Source organism: Zea mays, chromosome 4, assembly GCF_902167145.1.
Source record: "Zea mays cultivar B73 chromosome 4, Zm-B73-REFERENCE-NAM-5.0, whole genome shotgun sequence".
NCBI lineage: Eukaryota > Viridiplantae > Streptophyta > Magnoliopsida > Poales > Poaceae > Zea > Zea mays.
The window spans coordinates 217,195,474-217,216,579 of record NC_050099.1 but is presented as its reverse complement, the minus strand read 5'-3'; the positions used below and the strand labels follow the sequence as shown (position 1 = coordinate 217,216,579).

At 41.4% G+C, this 21,106-nt stretch overlaps 1 protein-coding gene and 1 pseudogene across 1 annotated transcript; both read right to left on the bottom strand.

The window, feature by feature from the left end:
* Positions 1-3,776: 3,776 nt before the first annotated feature.
* On the bottom strand, positions 3,777-4,442 carry LOC606439 (embryo surrounding region 6). The gene is made up of 2 exons (NM_001112307.2): positions 4,240-4,442; positions 3,777-4,116 (listed from the first exon to the last, which is right to left on the bottom strand). Exons 1-2 carry the CDS (start codon positions 4,301-4,303, stop codon positions 3,857-3,859), a joined length of 324 nt encoding a protein of 107 aa, NP_001105777.1. The 5' UTR covers positions 4,304-4,442; the 3' UTR covers positions 3,777-3,856.
* A 16,063-nt stretch (positions 4,443-20,505) lies between these two features.
* On the bottom strand, positions 20,506-20,624 carry LOC111591449 (uncharacterized; annotated as a pseudogene).
* Between the last annotated feature and the right edge of the window lie 482 nt (positions 20,625-21,106).

Genomic DNA, 21,106 nt, shown 5'->3' with positions numbered 1-21,106 from the left:
CCATAGCGTTCGGCTTCAACTGATGGATCTGAATTTCAAATTTTCGCAACACTTACACTATGAATCGATGCGCCGGCAAGCGAAGTCTATCATCAGAAAAGGCCTCGAACACAACCAACTCACCTTCCAGCTCGGGGACATCTTCAGCCCCCAGCACTCGCCCTACTCCATTTCTGAAATAACCCAAACACTGCATCTTGTGCACGCGACCCGAGTAAATCATCGATGTCCCAAACTCCACCGTGTGGCTATGCTGTAGCTCCACAACCGCTGCTAGATCACTAATTATGTTCTTTGATGATGACGCGTTGGAGGATGCAGTCACAGCGGACGACAACAAAGAAGAAGACGGCAGCATCACCTACTGTCGGTGACATCGAGCTGTCTTCTTGACATGGGCCAGATAACTGGTGGCGCGAGAGAAAGAAGGCAACGAGTAGAAAGCAAGAGGACTAGGGTTTTTTCTGCGCGAAGATGGGTAAAAACCCCGCAACGGCGGGCGCACAACTTTTTATAGGCCAGGGAAAATGCCTCGGGAACTCAACAGTCCCATAGTAAAACATCACCTTTCAACGGTCACATTTCAAAAACCCTCACGGGACCACTTCAACCGAGCGAGGGTAGCGTTCCGTCCATCTGTTGAAAAAGACTTTGGTACCAACACAATTAGTTGAACTGGCCCCTCGAAGGACAAGTGTTGGGGCGAAGGCGTACCGTCCCCATTGCTCGGTTGATTCATAACAAGGATAAATCATGATGGAGGAAAAGTGAATGCATGCGAAGACTGATGGAGCATTTGAAGCAGGCGAAGGCTTTATCGATTCCCGCCGGAGGCAGGAACGACGAAGACCTCACAGACTACCGAAGACCTAGCATCTGGAGCACGAAGGCTTATGTCGCCTCCCGCGCGTTGTGGAAACGGTGGGCCCACATAAAACAGCCCTGGGCCGCCTAGTCGCACTTATAAGCCACTATGTAGGTAGAGTTAATGGTGTGTCTGTCCATGTTGTACCTAATCACACTGTAATGACCTATAATAACCCTTGAGAGGGGAGTATTCCAAGGATAACGTAGGTAACCAGGGACATAATTGTATTTGTTAAGGTGAGACCATCCCCTGGTTACCTATAAATACCTCGCACTGTACCCTATTGCGAGAGGCTAAAAACACTATTGCTCTAATACACTGTATTGAGAAGCATCTAACCATCCCCGTTCTTCCACTGTTTGGAGTAGCCCGACCACATGTCGGCAAGTTCCAACACCAGCCACCATAACCCTAGGGTGTAGACCGTGCAAGTTCGGATCAAGTGAATGCCCATACAGTGTCGAGTGGTTGTACTTGATAGGAGTATAGGTAAGAAGTGATGACAAACCGATCCTTATGCAAGAGGGACAATCCTTCATGTTCACACCTAACCTGGCTGAGCCAACACCTTAAGGCCCTCCTAAACTAGGGAGTCCCTGATCATCCCGCTCAAAGGTGACAAGGGTGATAACCCTTCATACCCATTTTGAAAAACATTTTCTTTTGAAAAACTCACATCTTTTCTCAAATCATTTTGTAATAAAAATGTCAAGGAGTATAAAGATGAATTGCAGCAAAGTTCTAAGGATGGATGGCCATATTAACATGTCTTTTAGAAGCAAAATCATATAATGCATAAAATAACAGGCTGAGGGATGCGTTTGAAAACATAGGTAATTTATGCATCAAAGGGATCTAGTGAGTTTGTCGTGCTTTAACCGGTGAAAGTGTGAGAGCTCGTGGAACTGGCTTCTGGCTCCATCACCTAGCGTAGACTATGCAGCATGAACAAGCAAACATACAAACAAGCAAGTTTATCAAAAAATATTCATTATAGTGGTCAAGAATGGTGGTGGATGGGAGAATATAGTTTCGTGTAGAGATTGTGTTGATGGAGTAGAGATGCTTACCCGAAGGGTGTATTGGAGGTGAAGCGACACTAGGCGTATAGTCGGCAGAGCGGGGTAACTGAGTGGGTGGGGGTTTGCCTTGGCTTAGGGTGTTGAGGGTGTACAGAGAGAGAGAGGGGGTAAGTGGGTGTATTTATAGCTGGGTACATGTGGTTTAGTATGGTAGAATTCACTGTTTATGAGAATAATGGCGAAGGAATGGTCTGACTCAGTTCAAATGGGGAAATTATAGGCAGAATATGAGATAAGAGTATTTTTAGAGATTTTTGGAATATGAAGCGTGCTTAAGGGATGACATGGTTAGATAGAGGATAATTTGATAAGAATTTAGAAACAAGAATTATCGAAATCTGAGTTTGGATGGAGAAGTTTTGGATTTTGTAATCATAGGAAATAGAAAAAGAAAAGGAAAAAAGGAATATTCCTAGAATATTCAGAAATTTGAATATTTGGGGATATTTGGAAATTCAACAAAACAAATGTATTTTTGAGCGGAGTGCCAGGAATTATTTCTGAGCTATTCATGGAAAGAGGTTTATGTTGGTGGCAATTGTTCCTACCTATTGTGTCACATGGGACACTAGTACGGTGGGACCCAAACAACTGTAATACTGTGATATTTTGGTCTGGGTGGGCTGTGGTATCTTGGGCTAGGTTTTATAGGATTGATGGTGTATCCATACAAACATGGTTCGCCTTTCTTTTTAAAAGCATGGTTCGAAAGAACCTCAAAGTTAAGCGTGCTAAACTTGGAGCAATATTCTTACTGGAAGGAAAATCACAGTCACCGAAGTTCGTATGATCATCATGATGGTTGAGCAGTTGAATATTCGGGCGATCAGATGAACGATGAATAGTAATGATGAATAGTGATTACGAACGACCCGATGAATGATGAATAGTTCGTATGAACGAACGATGAATAGGGATTATGAACGAACAATAAACGATGAATAGTCGTATGAACGAATGATGAATGGTGAATAGTTCGTATGACCGGACGATGAATAGGGATTACGAACGAACGGACGAACGATGAATAGTTCATATGCACGAAGGATGAACGATGAATAGTTCGTACGAACGAACGATGAATAGGGATTATGAACGAACGGACAAACGATCGAACGATCGGAGGAACTAACTGTCGGAATTTCGGCAGCATAACGACTGAACAATAATTATTTGGATGAACGGACGGACGAACGGTCGGAATTTCAGCAGTATAATGGTTGAACAATATTTATTTGGATGAATGAATAGATGAACGAACTATGAACGATCGGATTAACGATTGGACGAACGAACAAACAAACTAAAAATATTTGGACAAACGATCGAATGAACGATCGAATGAACGCTCGAACGATCCTTGTGCTTCTGGTTGTGTGGGAGTGGGCTGAGGTTGGGATGGCATGAGCGAGCCCCTTGCCGCTCTATTTATAGGCAAGGTGGGGGATTAGGGGGAGGACGCAAGGATTAGGAAAGATATGAGTGAAAAATGAGCACGACCCTTTTTTTATAGCATGCTTGGTCGCTCGTTCACCTTTATCTAGTGGGGTGGTACTATAAGGCAATGTTGCGGCTATGTGCCGCTTGCTATCATGTTAGACTTGGGTGGTTCTCACAACCCATCTGTAGAGTAACAGCCTACTAATAGGATCTTTGGGTGGTTTTATGGTCTATGTATGGCGTAACGACCCACTGTTAAGAGAGGGGCATAGACCTATGCGGTTCACGCGTGCGGCAGGTCGCAGGACGTCGAATGTTTTTATAGTTGTAGGGGCTGTTAAGAGAGGAATATAAATCTACACGCTTCATGCGTGATGCAGAACGACTGGTCATAACTAGTGCTTTATAGTATTGAAGATTTTATTCCTTATATATATGGTGTCTAAACATTTGTCATGCGTATCACTCAATCTGCCATCGTCCGGCTCATCATATCTCCAGCGCCGCCGGCTGCTTCGTCTCCGGCGCGCGCCTCTGTTTGTTCCTCCAGTGCACACGGCTTGCGACAAACACAGCGTTGTATTTTCATGTTGCAAAAGCCGCCACCTGTGTAGCCCTTGTTTCTGCATGTGTCATCGCATGCCTGGTTCACGGCGCCTGGGATTGCTCCGCCGCATATGAGTAAATCCATTGTCGTACTGCACAGTTTTGCAGACGCATCCATTCCTGGAACCACAAAACAAATTCTCGTACGTACTGTTAGCAATCGCTAGCTAGCTAGTACATATAGACATATACACATTCGCAGATGGAAGCAACGCTTGCTACAAGTTAGTTAGCTACACATACCGAATGACACAAGGAGCAAGGTTAAGGCGAAGCCAACGATCACTAGTTTCTTGTAGGACGGCATGGTTATGGCCCTATGGAGGAGTGCTAGTGTGCTACGTATAGTAAGAGGCCAATAACTAGTGGATACTACTTATAAAGATTGTACTAGCGTTGTGGCCTTATTCAAGTGTGATAGTCACCACTCATTTATATCAAAAAACTTAATGACTTCTCACTTTTGTTATGGAGAAAGAACCCTAAAATTATGTGAGGACCATCTTTATTAATTAAGTAGCTAGTCATAGATTGTAGCCTAACATTGTGGCATGCCCTATATGAATATGCAACTTCAGATGTTGGATACAACATTGATTTTGTCCATTACTCTTTTCTAGCAAAAAATTAATGGTTCATCGCTTTTTCTTTCACGTGGTCTTGTACATGTTTGATCAGTACATTAAGATCCATCAATATCCATATCATGACTTAAATCGCAACAATTTCAAGTTAAATGACAAGTGGTATTCATTTCTAGCAAAAACTTAATGGCTTCTCACTTTTGTTGTGCAGAAAAAACCTAAAGTTATGAGAGGACCATCTATATTAAGTAGCTATAGATTTTATCCTCACCTGGTGGATTATATTCAATGCATACCCTATATGGAATTATGGATACACAACTTCAGATGTTGGATACAACATTGATTTAGTCCATTACTCTTTTCTAGCAAAAAATTAATGGCTCATCGATTTTTCTTTCACGTGGTCTTGTGTTCGATCAGTATATTAAGATCCATCAATATCCATATCATGACTTAAATCACAACAATTTCAAGTTAAATGACAAGTGGTATTCATTTCTAGCAAAAACTTAATGGCCTCTCACTTTTGTTGTACAGAAAAAACCTAAAGTTATGAGAGGACCATCTATATTAAGTAGCTACAGATTTTAGCCTCACCTGGTGGATTATATTCAATGCATACCCTATATGGATACACAACTTCAGATGTTGGATACAACATTATTTAGTCCATTACTCTTTTCTAGCAAAAAATTAATGGTTCATCGCTCTTTCTTTCACGTGGTCTTGTGTTCGATCAGTATATTAAGATCCATCAATATCCATATCATGACTTAAATCATAACAATTTCAAGTTAAATGACAAGTGGTATTCATTTCTAGCAAAAACTTAATGGCCTCTCACTTTTGTTGTACAGAAAAAACCTAAAGTTATGAGAGGACCATCTATATTAAGTAGCTACAGATTTTAGCCTCACCTGGTGGATTATATTCAATGCATACCCTATATGGATACACAACTTCAGATGTTGGATACAACATTATTTAGTCCATTACTCTTTTCTAGCAAAAAATTAATGGTTCATCGCTCTTTCTTTCACGTGGTCTTGTGTTCGATCAGTATATTAAGATCCATCAATATCCATATCATGACTTAAATCATAACAATTTCAAGTTAAATGACAAGTGGTATTCATTTCTAGCAAAAACTTAATGGCCTCTCACTTTTGTTGTGCAGAAAAAACCTAAAGTTGTGAGACGACCATCTATATTAAGTAGCTATAGATTTTAGCCTCACCTGGTGGATTATATTCAAGGCATACCCTAAATGGATACACAACTTCAGATGTTGGATACAACATTATTTAGTCCAGTACTCTTTTCTAGCAAAAAATTAATGGTTCATCGCTTTTTCTTTCACGTGGTCTTGTGTTTCATAAGTATATTAAGATCCACAATATCCATATCATGACTTAAATCGCAACAATTTCAAGTTAAATGACAAGTGGTATTCATTTATAGCAAAAACTTAATGGCTTCTCACTTTTGTTGTGTAGAAAAAACCTAAAGTCATGAGAGGACCATCTATATTAAGTAGCTATAGATTTTAGCCTCTCCTGGTGGATTATATTCAATGCATACCCTATATGGATACACAACTTCAGATGTTGGATACAACATTGATTTAGTCCAGTACTCTTTTCTAGCAAAAAATTAATGGTTCATCACTTTTTATTTCACGTGGTCTTGTGTTCGATCAGTATATTAAGATCCATCAATATCCATATCATGACTTAAATCGCAACAATTTCAAGTTAAATGACAAGTGGTATTCATTTCTAGCAAAAACTTAATGGCTTCTCACTTGTTGTGCAGAAAAAACCTAAAGTTATGAAGGACTATCTATATTAAGTAGCTATAGATTTTAGCATCACCTGGTGTATTATATTCAATGCATACCCTATATGGATACACAACTTCAGATGTTGGATACAAAATTGATTTGTCCATTACTCTTTTCTAGCAAAAAATTAATGGTTCATCACTTTTTCTTTCACGTGGTCTTGTGTTCAATCAGTATATTAAGATCCATCAATATCCATATCATCACTTAAATCGCAACAATCAAGTTATATGGCAAGTGGTATTCATTTCTAGCAAAAACTTAATGGCTTCGCACTTTTGTTATGGAGAAAGAAACCTAAAGTTATGAGAGGACATCTATATTAAGTAGCTATAGATTTTAGCCTCACCTGGTGGATTATATTCAATGAATACCCTATATGGATACACAACTTCAGATGTTGGATACAACATTGATTTAGTCAGGTACTCTTTTCTAGCAAAAAATTAATGGTTCATCGCTTTTTCTTTCACGTGGTCTTGTGTTCGATCAGTATATTAAGATCCATCAATATCCATATCATGACTTAAATCGCAACAATTTCAAGTTAAATGACAAGTGGTATTCATTTCTAGCAAAAACTTAATGGCTTCTCACTTGTTGTGCAGAAAAAACCTAAAGTTATGAGAGGACTATCTATATTAAGTAGCTATAGATTTTAGCATCACCTGGTTTATTATATTCAATGCATACCCTATATGGATACACAACTTCAGATGTTGGATACAAAATTGATTTGTCCATTACTCTTTTCTAGCAAAAAATTAATGGTTCATCACTTTTTCTTTCACGTGGTCTTGTGTTCAATCAGTATATTAAGATCCATCAATATCCATATCATCACTTAAATCGCAACAATCAAGTTATATGGCAGGTGGTATTCATTTCTAGCAAAAACTTAATGGCTTCTCACTTTTGTTATGGAGAAAGAAACCTAAAGTTATGAGAGGACATCTATATTAAGTAGCTATAGATTTTAGCCTCACCTGGTGGATTATATTCAATGCATACCCTATATGGATACACAACTTCAGATGTTGGATACAACATTGATTTAGTGCATTACTCTTTTCTAGCAAAAAAATAATGGTTTAGCGCTTTTTCTTTCACATGGTGTTGTGTTCGATCAAAGTATATTAAGATTCATCAATATCCATATCATGACTTAAATCACAACAATTTCTAGTTAGATGGCAAGTGGTATTCATTCTAGGAAAAAATTAATGGCTTCTCACTTTTGTTATGGAGAAAATAACCCTAAAATTATGATAGGACCATCTATATTGAGTAGTTATAGATCTTAGCCTCACCCATGAACTTTATTCAATGCATACCCTATATGCATACGCAACTCACTTTTGTTATGGAGGAAGAACCCTAAAATCATGATAGGACCATCTATATTAGGTTGTTATAGATTTTAGCCTAACATAGTGGGTTTTATTCAATACGTGCAGCCCTATACGGAGATGCAACTTCAGGTGTTGGATGCAGCATTGATTTAGTTCATTACTCTTTTCTAGCAAAAAAAAAATAATAGCTTATCACTTTTTCTTTCATGTGATTTTGTGTTCGATCAATATATTAAGATCCAGCAATATCCATATCATGACTAAAATCGCAATAAATTCTTGTTAGATGGCAAGTGGTATTCATATAAAAAGAGAGTTGTAGTTCAAATGAATGTAAGTCTATTTAGATAAACCCAAATACACGTCCACATGAATCACTACCTTATGCTATTGCTATTAATTCCCAAGTTCTTGACTAAGGTCAAACCACCCAACCAACCGAGAAAGCCCAACACTAGTACAAATTAAAATGGTTTTTGTTGAGGCTGCAGAATTTTTCCAATAACGGTTAATAAAAAACATACATCATTAGACATATAACTATGGGCCCAAATATGGCTATAACCCACTAGTGGAGATACATCTTTACTAATTGTGAAGTTTATATATTACGACTAGTACAAATCATCTATTTACAGTGGCAACGACTTATGATTATCACTAGAATAAATTGGATATATGTTGAAGGTTGGCTTAATGGACTAGGTTAAAAATTCAATTTATACTTAAAAAAACTACCAGTGCAGATATATTACACTAGCAGTTTTATTAACATGCTAGTACAAATAATTTAAAAATAAAATTTAAAAATTTCAAATAAACTTAGATAAAGAAACAAATTAAACTAAAAAATATATAGTACCTAAAACGAGTTGCAACTTTGCGGTTCATCACTACATTTTTCATTTGAAATCTACAATACCTAGAAATTCTATTTCAAGTTTTGAGATTCATTTTTTATGTTGCATATTACCTTGGATGGAGAATCCAAATAAAGAAAAGTTACAAAACAAGATCTGAAACTTAAAAACTCTTTAAATTCATTTAAGATCTCCACTATTCACTATTATATTCACTCTTTGAGGAAAAACGTGGTATCAACCACTTCATCACAATTGGATGTGTAGCGAAGTAGTATGGAAACCATGAGCGAGGCCAGTTCTATGACCATATGTGCATATATTTTGCACAAAAACCACATGACTCGTGACTCACGGTCCAGAGGGCGGTAATACATACACTACAGGAATTCGGCTCTTTGCCGAGTGCCGCAAAACTTGTCGAGTGCAATTTATCGAGCACTCGGCAAAATTTGCTTTACCGAGTGCCACTCTCGGTGAACGACAACACTCGACATACAGATTCTAATAAAAATTTGATACTGATTCATGAAAGTTGTCATGCACTGTGTGTGGAAACCTAGCCGGTCTCCACATGAAATCATAAAACTTCAATGAAGACTTTAAGGAAAATGGACCTCGGTCATTTGGCTAAAGGGATTTTGGTGTTTGATGATCAACATAACCTATGGACTAATAAGTTTGCTAATGTTTGTATTTATAGTTCAGAGGATGTGAAGAGGATTGGACTAAGGCGCTGAGGATGCAACACCTCAAAAGAAGACATAAAAGAAGCATATAAGTCCAAGACTCAAGAACAAAAGAAGCCCAAAGAAACAGCAAAAAATCCATGAAGTGGGCAGTCAGCCAGCGCACTGGTGGCGCACCGGACAGTGCACAGTAACATCTCCGGTGTGCACCGGACTGTCCGGTGAGACACCGGGCAGTCTACGCAGAGAGGCCCACAACGGGCGCTCTCGGGCTGTAGCACCGGACAGTCTAGGTAACGGTCGGATCCAACAGTCGAATGCTACAGACCCCAACAGTCAGCTGACGTGACAGGGCACCGGACAGTGAACAATGCTTGTCCGGTGTGCACCGGACTGTCTGGTGCGCCTGTCGACAGAAAGCTGCTGCTACCGTCCAACGACTATAATTGAGGCAGAAGGCTAGAAATACCCCTACCCTCACCGGCCATTTGAAGGTGTGGAAGCCCAAGCAACATAGCAAGGAATATTGTAGACATTTCCAAGTGCTCAAACATCCAAGTGCTTAATAGAATCACTCGGTGATTAGCGTAGGTGCTTTGCGAAGTGCTTAGATTAGTTAGACCACTTATGCGCTTGCTCTAGGTGAATCCTAGTTAGTTGAGTGAGTTTAGATAAACCACACAACCCCTCGGCTCTTGCGTGAGCCGTTGTAATTGTACTAAGTGGGGCGAGAGTATTGCGAGAATGTGACAACCGAGTTTGTGTCACGGCCAACACCGTGTACCGGAGGGAACAAGGCCCGCGGCGTTTCGGCTGGAAGCTCGATAGTGGAGACGGCGGGGAGCGTCCGAGAGGAGTCGGAAGCGGAGCACCACTTACGCGTGGAGAAGGCCCGCGACTCTACGAAGTTACTTGACCGAGGTGCTTGGCCCTCGCGTGGGCTACCCTTTGCGTAGGGGCACTAACGAGGATTAGTTGAAACCTTGCGTGGTTCTGGATACCTCGGTAAAAATACTGGCATTATCCAGGAGAGTTTACATCTCTACCTTGCTCTTTACCTTCCGCATTTATACTAAGTATTTAAGTTTCAATCTTGTCTTTCTAGTTGGATTATTTAGGATTGAAACTTAGACTTTGCGATAGAGATAAAAACACTTAGACAAAACCTAGTTTGCACATTCTATATTGTCTAATTGCATAGGTTTTGCTCTAGGGACTTAATTGTGACCTAGTTTAGAGAAAGTTTTTAGAATCCTAATTCACCCTGCCCTCTTAGGCGTCATCGTTTCCTACAATTGGTATCAGAGGTTGGTTTGGCTCATTTGAAACATTTTAGCTTCACCGCTAAAAGAGCCGACGCTTTTTAGAGGATGGGAATGGATACCCATAGGCCACCACACGTCGATGTCACTAACTTACCATATTATAGTGCTAGAATGGCTTGTTACCTAGAGGTCGTTGATCTAGATGTTTGGAGAGTCACTCGTGACGGGATGAAACCACCTAAAAATCCCGATAAGCTCACCACGAGTGAAGAAAAGGAAATTCATTTGAATGCTAGAGCCAAAAATTGCTTGTATGAATCTCTTAGCATGGAAATTTCAATCAAGTTTTTACATTAAAAACTGCTAATGAGATTTGGCTAAAATTGCATGAGCTCTATGATGACACAACCAATGTATTTGAGCAAAAACATTGCCTAGTTTTAAATGAGTACAATTCTTTTTCCATGAAAGAAAATGAGCTTGTTAGAGACATGTATTCTCGTTTAAATCTAATCATCAATGAGCTCAATTCTATTGGCATTAATAAGCTAGGTGATGCGAACATTGTGAGAAAGATTATCTTCTTGCTACCACAACAAAAATATGGGAGCATCATCACAATTCTTTACAACATGGAGGACTTGAGTCAAATGACCCCGACCATTGTGATCGGAAAGATTGTGGCATTTGAGATGTCATGAAAAATGGGTCGACAAGAGGAGCCAACTTCTTCAAGACCATATGCTTTTGCATGTGATAAAAAGAACAAGGGAAAGAAGAAGGCTCCCACTCCAAGCTCCCCAAGTGAAGAGGAGGAAAAAGAAGAAAGTGATGATGATGAAGATAATTAACCATCAACATCATCCTCCGAGGACGAAGAAACAATCTAACGCGTCGGAAAGGTAATGGGGATGATCCGCAAGATTAATCTAATGGGTGTGCCCTTGTAGTTCAATGATCTTCTCTTTAACATTGATAGGAAAAGGCAAAGAAAGAGAGGATGCTTCGCATGTGGGAAGAAGGGCCACTACAGGGACAACTATCCAAATATGGCCGAACCCAAAAAGGGGAGGAGCAAAGGCAAAGCGCTTACAAGTGTCAAAACTTGGGATGACTCTTCAAGCGAAGATGAACCTCCAAGGACGCGCAGCCACCGATCCTCGTCACACTCATCATGCAAGTGTCTTATGGCAAGAGGTAAAATGAGTATTCCATCCTCTAGTGTGATAGCAGTAGTGATGATGAAGGCGAAGGAAAGCCCTCCTTAGATGAGCTTGCGGAAGCCGTTAATGTTTTTGAGGATGTATGCACTAATCAAAAGGCTCAACTTAAAACCTTGAAAAATAAGTTGATTAGCTCTCAAGATGATTATAAATGTTTGCTAAATTTTTTTGAAACATTTGCAAATTTAAATTCTGAGCTATCAACTAAAATTGAGCAATTAGAGTCTAATGCTACATCCTTAGCTACCAATAATAACCTTATTAAAAAGAATGAAAAACTTAAAGCTAAGTTAGCTAGCTCCCAAGAAGCCATCGAAAACTTGCTAGGGAAAATGGAAATTCTTAACATACACAATAATGAGCTAACTACTAAGTTATAAAACATTGGTAGCACCCTAGGACTATCTTTGGTTGAAATACCTGAAATTATTAAGAAAGATGCTTCTACTTCTTGCTTTGATTTAATTGATGATTCTAACCCCTGGAATCAAGTTCTTGTTACGAATTTTTTTATAGAAACATTTTTGAATGAGATTGCAATGGAAAAATGAGCAATTAAAGCAAGAAGTGGCTCGCCTTGGCAAGGCTTTGTATGACAAGAAAGGCAAAGCCAAACAAATCCAACCTCCTCAGGATAACACTACAGTGGGAGTGAACAAGCCTGTGGAGGGAGAAACTGTGATTTGTAGGCTATGCCACAAGGAAAGCCATAAGTCTTACCAATGCAAGGTGAAGACCGGAGATAAGCAAAAACAAAAGCTCAAGCAAAAGCCAACAAGCAAAATCTCCAACACCTACATCAACAAGGTGGATAAAAAGGCAGCTATACCATATTTGATCAAGAAGAAAAAGAATGGAAAGGTGATAGCAATCAAGGCCAACAAGCAAGCCAACAAAGGAAAAGGAGCCAAATGCATCTGAGTGCCAAAGGAAATTATTTCAACCATGAAAAGCACCAAGAAAGTTTGGATCCCACGAGGGAAGTGAGAAGTCCAAAGGACGGCAGGGAATTTGGAGACTTGACAAAATTGGGATGTATATCATGGTATGCGTCATATTGGATCAAGTCTATTGCTAAGTCGGTTAGTGAATACTTTGGACCTAAATTCCCCACCCATGGCTAAGGTAACTAGATTTCTTTGTCTTTAGATATGCGTATCTATTTTCTTATATCTAGTTTCTACCTTACATGCCTAGCTTTACATGTGGTATTTACTTTTGATTAAAAATGCATGCATAATAGGTCAATCATTTGGTAGGAATGCTCGATTTCAATTAATATTCTTGAGAAAAACTACATGGTTTAAAATGATTAAGTTAAGCACGGCACATAGCTTATTCAACATTCCTAAGTAAATGATACTCCAATAGGTATTTACAAATAACATATTTTTCATTTGATATCATTCAATGCTTCACCTAGTATCATTTAACTTATATGTGTCGAAGTTCGGATTATAGATAATTTGCCCCTCTTGATTTCAAATTCATAGTGCATGTCTCCTACAAGTATTCAAAACTTGTATGCACACTTTTAGGGGGAGGTTACTCTATAATCTAAGTGTTTGAGATTAATGCTCATTTTCAAATCTATTATGTGCAGTAGTCTCATTGAAGGAAAATGGAGTCCCCGGAGAAAGACAATAAACTTCCACTGAAAATCTACAAGTATTTTCATGTCTCACAAGACTACAATTGGTATCATTTACATGTCTTCTCCAGACTTTGATTAGACTATATTTCATATCTTTTACCTCCCATGTTGCTATAAATGCATATGTTGTCAAAATATATCTTTTTCCTATGCATAGGAGGAGTTAGTCTAATCAATCATGACTTGCACCTCTCTTTCTCATGTGCTTTTTCCTAAGTAGAGGATCTTCGTTAGGGGGATTATTTCTTCGTCTATGACAAAGGGGGAGAATACTTTTTCAAAAGGGAGAACACTCTTTTAGGGGGAGTAATCTTTTGGAACTTCAATTGTTAAATCTATTAGAGGGCAAATCTTATTTGCTTCCTATATGCTTTTAATGTCTTCATTTTCGGTGGTTGGTGCTAAAGGGAGAGAAATTTTACTGTCCAAAGCAACGAAAAATATATCAAACACCAACCACAAATTTAACTTTTTATCTTGCAAGTGGTTTTGGTTCTTCAAGTATCTTTGGTCTAAAATTGGAAGTAAGTGAATTATGGAGTTAGGGGAGGCTTAAGTCCATAATCTCACTTTAAGGGGACACTCATGCATCCTAGCAAGTAGATTGCATATTTTCATTAAAATGTTTGTTATATTTGCTTTCTTTGGTTGTGTTGTCATCAATCACCAAAAAGGGGGAGATTGTAAGGAAATGGACCCCTGGTCATTTGGCTAAAGGGATTTTGGTGTTTGATGATCAATATAACCTTTGGACTAATAAGTTTGCTAGTGTTTGTATTTATAGTTCACATAATGTGATGAGGATTGGATTAAGGCACTAAGGATGCAACACCTCAAAAGAAGACATAAAAGAAGCATAGAAGTCCAAGACTCAAGAACAAAAGAAGCCCAAAGAAACAACGAAGAAATCCATGAAGTGGGCAGTCAACCAGCGCACTGGTGGCGCACCGGACAGTGTACAATAACCTGTTCGGTGTGCATCGGACTGTCCGATGAGACACCGGGCAATCTGTGCAGAGAGGCCCATAACGAGCGCTCTCGGGCTGTAGCACCGGACTATCCGGTGTGCACCGGGCAGTCTGGATAACGGTCGACTGCTATAGACCCCAACGGTCGGCTGACGTGGCAGGGCACCGGACAGTGAACGGTTCTTGTCCGGTGTGCACCAGACTGTCCAGTGCGCCCGTCGACAGAAAGTTGCTGCTTCTATCCAACGACTATAATTGAGGGGGGAGGCTATAAATACCCCCAACCAGCCATTTGAAGGTGTGGGAGCCCAAGGAATATTGTAGACTTTCCAAGTGCTCAAACACCCAAGTGCTTAATAGAATCACTCGATGATTATCGTAAGTGCGAAGTGCTTAGGTTAGTTAGACCGCTTATGTGCTTGCTCTAGGTGAATCCTAGTTAGTTGAGTGAGTTTAGAAAAACCACACAACCCCTCGGCTCTTGTGTGAGCCGTTGTAATTGTACCGAGTGGGGCGAGAGTCTTGCGAGACCGTGACAACCCAGTTTATGTCACGGCCGCCACCGTGTACCGGAGGGAACGAGGTCCGCGGTGTTTCGACCGAAAGCTCGATAGTGGAGATGACGGGGAGCATCCGAGAGGAGCCGGAAGCGGAGCACCACTTGCGTGTGGAAAAGGCCCGCGACTCTCTACGGAGTTACTAAACCGTGGTGCTTGGCCCTCGCGTGGGCTACCCTTCGCATAGGGGCACCAACGAGGATTAGTGGAAACCTTACGTGGTTCTGCATACCTCGGTAAAAATACCGGCGTCATCCGCAAGAGTTTGCATCTCTACCTTACTCTTTTCCTTCCACATTTATACTAAGTATTTAAGTTTTAATATTGTCTTTCTAGTTGGAATGTTTAGGATTGAAACTTAGACTTTGTGATAGAGAAAGCAACACTTAGACAAAACCTAGTTTGCACATTCTATATTGTCTAACTGCATAGGTTTTGCTCCAAGGACTTAATTATGGCCTAGTTTAGAGAAAGTTTTTAGAAGTCCTAATTCACCCTCCCCCCTCTTAGGCGTCAGTGTTTCCTACAGAGACCGGCTAGGTTTCTGCACATACTGCATGACAAGTTTCACGAAACAATTTTTATTAGAGTCTCTACATATGATATCATGGCAGGTCGATAATTTCATGATTTTCTGACTTTGTTTGTGTTTTATACAATTTTAAAACAACAGGATCACAAGCATGGTGCTCAAAAATTCTGATCTATTTCTGAAATAGGTTGTGACTTGTGCTAAATAACATGAATATCATTTTTACATTCATTGTTTTCCATTTTTCGAGTGACTTCCAGTTCAAATCTAAATTATCCGAAGAAATTCAATTAAAGGAACTAAATCTAATAATTATAGCAAACATTTTGATAATTGTGCCAAAATTGGACATTTAGGTATATATAGTGTAGGAACACAGTAGAAAAAGTTTGGTGGAAAAAATAAAAAAAGAAAAACATACTTTTTAAAACAATTAATCGAGTGTCGACCGGGGGACACTTGGCAAAGATTTTTTAAAAAAATTAAAAAGATCTTTGCCAAGTGTCACCTGAGGGACACTCGGCGCCGTATATTTTTTAAAAAATAAAAAACCCTTTGCTAAGTGCTGGATCTAGGGCAATCGACAAAGCTTATTTTTTAAAAAATAAAAAAAACACTTTGCCGAGTGCCAGATCGGGGCACACGACAAAGTAGTTTTACATATCCCCATAGTTGTTTCTCTTTCTCTCACCTCGCTCACTCCCGGCTCCACGCCCGCCGCGTCGCCGCTCCCCAGCCTCGCCCGTGCCCCGCGCTCGCTCGCCGCCATCGCGTAGCGCCCCCACGCCGCCGCCAGCCCTCAGCCGCTCCCCATCCATGCCGCCGCGCCTCACCTGCGTCCGTGGCTCGCTCGCGCCACCACGCCATCACTGGCTCAGTCCCGCTCCACTCGGCCCCGTCCACCTCGCGTTGCCACATTGTCGTCTTCAACCACGGACCACATGGTGAGAAACACCGCACGAGTATCTATAAATCATACTGATTTAAATATTTTGCTCAGTTATATGGCTAAGTCTTCTCGGCGTATGCTATGGCCCACAAGGGCAAGGCGACATCCAACATCACCTACAATCCGGATGACGAGCCCGAGGAATACAACAACCATGCCATCCACAGTCGCCTCAGTGAGTACACCAACATGGCTAAGGAGGTCCATGGGCTAGATTAAGATCTGAGGATGTCCTCATGAGGTTCGAAGGAGGTAAGAGGCATGGGCGATACTGGATTGCCGACGGGGCAATCGACTCATCCTCCACTGCCACTTTATCTCAGGTGCGAGAAAGGAGCATGAGCCCAGCCATACGACCTCGGCAGGACAACTCATAACATCGTATCTAGCAACTCCAGGTTAGTGCTTCTGTGCCTTGTCATTCATTGAGTTATATACCTTCTCTTGCATTATTATAACATTGGGGTGAAATATTACAGGACCAGCTAGAAGAAGAGATGACGGAATGTATGGAGATGAAGGCGAGGATGAGGGTAGAGAGGGAGGCAGAGCGGGAGGCAGAGCAAGTGGCTCGCTTGGCGGATCAGCAAAGGATGGCATAGATGTTCCAATACATGTAGAGCCTTGGCGCTGCATAGAGTCTTGCTCCACCACCTCCATTGTTTCCTACAACTGACCCTGCTCATTTCCATACTCCTGTGTTTATTAAAACTTTAGTCCCGCGTGATATATATTCATCTGGTCTCACAAATATAATCTATTGTCTATGTAGGGAGAATCAGTGGCATCGAACAACCTTCATGCTTCATCCAGACCTTCGCCGAACCATTCCAGCCGCCCACCTCATTGATGACCTCTTAGTGATGATTGAGACTTATGTTTGTGAGTGTTGGTGATGTTGGTAATACTTGGTGTTGTGAGATACTTATTGAGACTTATGTTTGTGAAACTTATTTGATGTGGTGATATTTGCAAGATATATATTGTTGGTGATACATTTGTTGATTCTGTAATATATGTGATGTGAATGATATATATCTTTTGTTTGTTTGGATGGAATAATAAAAACATATAAAAAGGGATTTTCTGGTCACTTTGTCGAGTGTTATTATCATAACACTCGCCAAAGAAGGTACACCTGGGACCCGATAAAGCTTCTTCGCTGAGTGCTGTGGACCAGACACTCAGCAAAGAAGCTCCCTTTACCGAGTGCTTCCCAGCGCACACAGTAAAAGGACTGGCAAAGGGGTCCACTGGAGCCTACTTTGCTTAGACCTGTCCATCAGGCACTCGACAAAGAAGTCCCCTTTGTCGAGTGCCTCCTGGAGCTCTCGGCAAAGGGACTGGTTAGGGGGCCCACTGGTGCCTTCTTTGTTGAGTGCCAGGATAGCAGGAACTCAACAAAGGCTTCATCATCATCATCATTTGGCAATGTGACGACGACTTTTCTTTGCCAAGTACTAGGTGGCACTTAGAAAAGTCTTTGCCGAGTGCTCGACAAGGCTCTAGAGTGGGAGAGCCGTTAGAGAAGTTCACTATTCGTTTCGGATTAAAGCCAACTATTTGTACTGCTACAGCTCCAATCTATAGAGACAAAACATTGTAGAAATAGTAGAAGTCGTTTCGGATTAAAGCCAAGCAAACACGGGTCCGGTTCAGAGCCTCCAAGGATGACTCAAACATGGCTTTATCATGGCTGCACCCACCCCTTTGGCATGGGACGATGTCTTTGTCATCGCCCTTCTCATCGATGACTAGGGCAATTTCGAAGACCGGTCGTAACAAGTCCGAGTAGAAGTGGACGATCCATCGAAAGCTAGGAGGACAACCTATGGGACTCCGCCTATCAAGAACCAAGCCCTTCGAAGGGCTTGGACGTCTACGACCACTGCCTCTCTGATGTGGGATGATGCGAAGGTCCTGATGAAGACCCCATCATGAGCAAAGTTTGCCACTCAACGGTTGTGCTGGCAAGACTTGGGCGTGGATCTGGGGTGCACTAATGGAGACCTCAGAGCGAAGACATCCCACACTTAGGGCTCATGAGCAGTAACAATGTGGCTACGGTGGGCCCCCAACAATAGCCATAGCATAAGCTAATGATTCATGTGGACGTGTATTTGGGTTTATCCAAATAGACTTACATTAATTTGGATTGCAACTCTCTTGTGATACGAATACCGCTTGTCATCTAACTAGCTATTGTTATGACATAAATTATGACCATAAGGATATTGATAGATCTAGCTTAGACCCTATTTTCTAGAGCTAATAGTTGGCTGGCTAAAAAGTTGCTAGTGGAATTAGCTAACTAACAAATAGTTGGTTAACCATTAGCTTATTTTAGCTGGGTTGAACTAACTAATAACTAATGGGTAGTTGCTTGTGTAGCTAATAGTTAGTTGGACTATTAGCTGAGGTGTTTGGATGCTTATATCTAAAAGTAGCTAATAGCTAAGCTATTTGTTGGGTTGTTTGAATGTCTCCATCTAACTTTAGCGCTAACTATTAGCTATAATCTATTCAAAGAGGGCCTAAAATCAAAACATATTGCTGGGTATAGTAATTAGGGGTACCTAGATTACGCCCCTAAAACGCGCTCAAACCCTAGACCACCATCAAGGTACATTCCCCGAGGACGAATGATCATAAGTTGCGCTTAGCCCGAGGCCCTTCTCAGGGGTCACCATAACTCCGCCTCACCGAGCCTGCCATCGGATAGGGTGTGTTCTCAAGAGAATCCTCATCCCAGCCAAGGTCTCCTCTCCCCAGAATGACGATCTCCGCCTCGCCCGAGCCCGTCTCGAGTAAGGAAGACATACCCAGGGCAAGGCTCAGCTGAAGTCTGCAAGGGATAGGAGCATTCAATGCGCATACCTACCCCACACAGGGTTGCAGGTGAACAGGAGCAACAAGACAACGGTCCTGTCAAGCTTCACCAACTATGATGACGCATGCGACTACTGTTCCCGCACGCCGTCTGCCAAGCCCCGATGGGACGTACAATACGACAAGAGTGCAGGATGGCCCTCAGGCGCAAACCCTACCTTGCCCAAAGTAGACTCCGGCCTCGGGACAAACGCTACCTTGCCCAGGCCTGGCCTTGGCTACCTACTCCCCGCGAATCCCACAGGAGGCCACTCCTTCAACTGTGGCGTGCACGTCTTCGAATCCTGGAATGAGCTCGATCGCGACCTCGGGCAGACCTCCGCCTCGCCCAAGCCTAGCTCCAACCTCGATATCCGCAACAAAAAGGTGCCCAACGTCACCATATACTGCAGAGCTGACGTATTATTTGGGGGCTTTTTCCCATACTTACTACTGTGTCAACCACTACGGTATGGGCAACCCCCTTGCCAAAGGGCTCGGGTACGTGATCGAGCCCTTGGTCCTGATTATGGCTCTCAGCAGAAATCAAGCGGGCACAAGTCAAACAGCAAGTACAAGACCATGCTCTAGGCCATACCATCTACAGAGGCACGACAACACCTCCTCACCATACACGGCCAACTCCAGTACTCTAGGCAGCCCTCCTTGAGGCTATAAATAGGATAGCCTACAGCTTCAGGGAGGTAGGCGAACACTTCACGGTTTTCTCCTCCATCACGATATTGGCACTAGCCTCAATCAACCCCAAGGACTTTGGATCCTTCCCTCTCCCACTTAGCTTGTATTCCCTACTGCAAGCACATAGGTGCAAGTAATATAAGTCTCATCTCCCTCTGCTGGAAGTAGGGCTTTCTCTTGCTCGAACCAGGATAAAGACTTGTGCCATCTTGCATCACCATCTGGGTTAGGGGCACACAACATTATTTCACTGGTTGGTTAGGCCCTCGGGTCCACACACCGACACATATATTTGGACCAATGTTATGCACATTTGTAATCCAAATAAATTACAAAAAAGTTTCTTATACATCAGGCCATTGATTAGATGGATTCACATGGACAAAAAGAACAACAACAGGATCAGAGCACCATTACATAAAAACTAGCATAATACCTGTGCATTACAACGATACACAATCGTATTTGTTACTTATAAAAAATAAATTTAATATCAATGTGAACATATGGTCCATATATCAAATATTAAATTGATAAAAACATATATTACACTTTATCTTACCTAAAAGGCTGAGAAGTGTATGAGTTGAAAAGGAGCGAGATGCCCTTTTCTTTATAGCTCGCTCGGTCGCTCGACCTCCTTTAGCTAGGGATGTGGTATTATGTGGGAACGCTGTGTGTGGCTCACTATCATGTTGGACTTGTGTGGTTTCCTACAACCCATCTATGGTGTAACGACTCATTTGTGGTGTAACGATCCATCTTATCTGATTTGTTAGACGAGAAGTGGAGTGGAACAGACTTATGCGCTTCGGTGACGTAGGACAACCATTGAAACTGGTGTCTTATAGGAGTAGAGATAAGGTGCATGACACGCTTTGTGGTCACGGCAGGGTTAAATTTTTCGATCATCGGCGGGTTTTGCCAAATTTTCCCATCCTCGCTACGTGGCGGTTTCAAATTCCGGTACCCAGCTTCGAGAATTTCGTTTCAATTTTTTGAATTTTAAAAAATATCAAAAATTTAGAAAAAAATTGTATAAAAACCAGAGGTTCTCATGAGTC

What these genes read in the sequence shown, in the direction of transcription:
- LOC606439 (NM_001112307.2), bottom strand. Translation starts at nt 4,303, where the DNA reads ATGCCGTCCTACAAGAAACTAGTGATCGTTGGCTTCGCCTTAACCTTG. An exon ending in CTTGCTCCTTGTGTCATTCG is followed by an intron (nt 4,117 to 4,239) that starts GTATGTGTAGCT and finishes TTGTGGTTCCAG; the next exon opens with GAATGGATGCGTCTGCAAAA.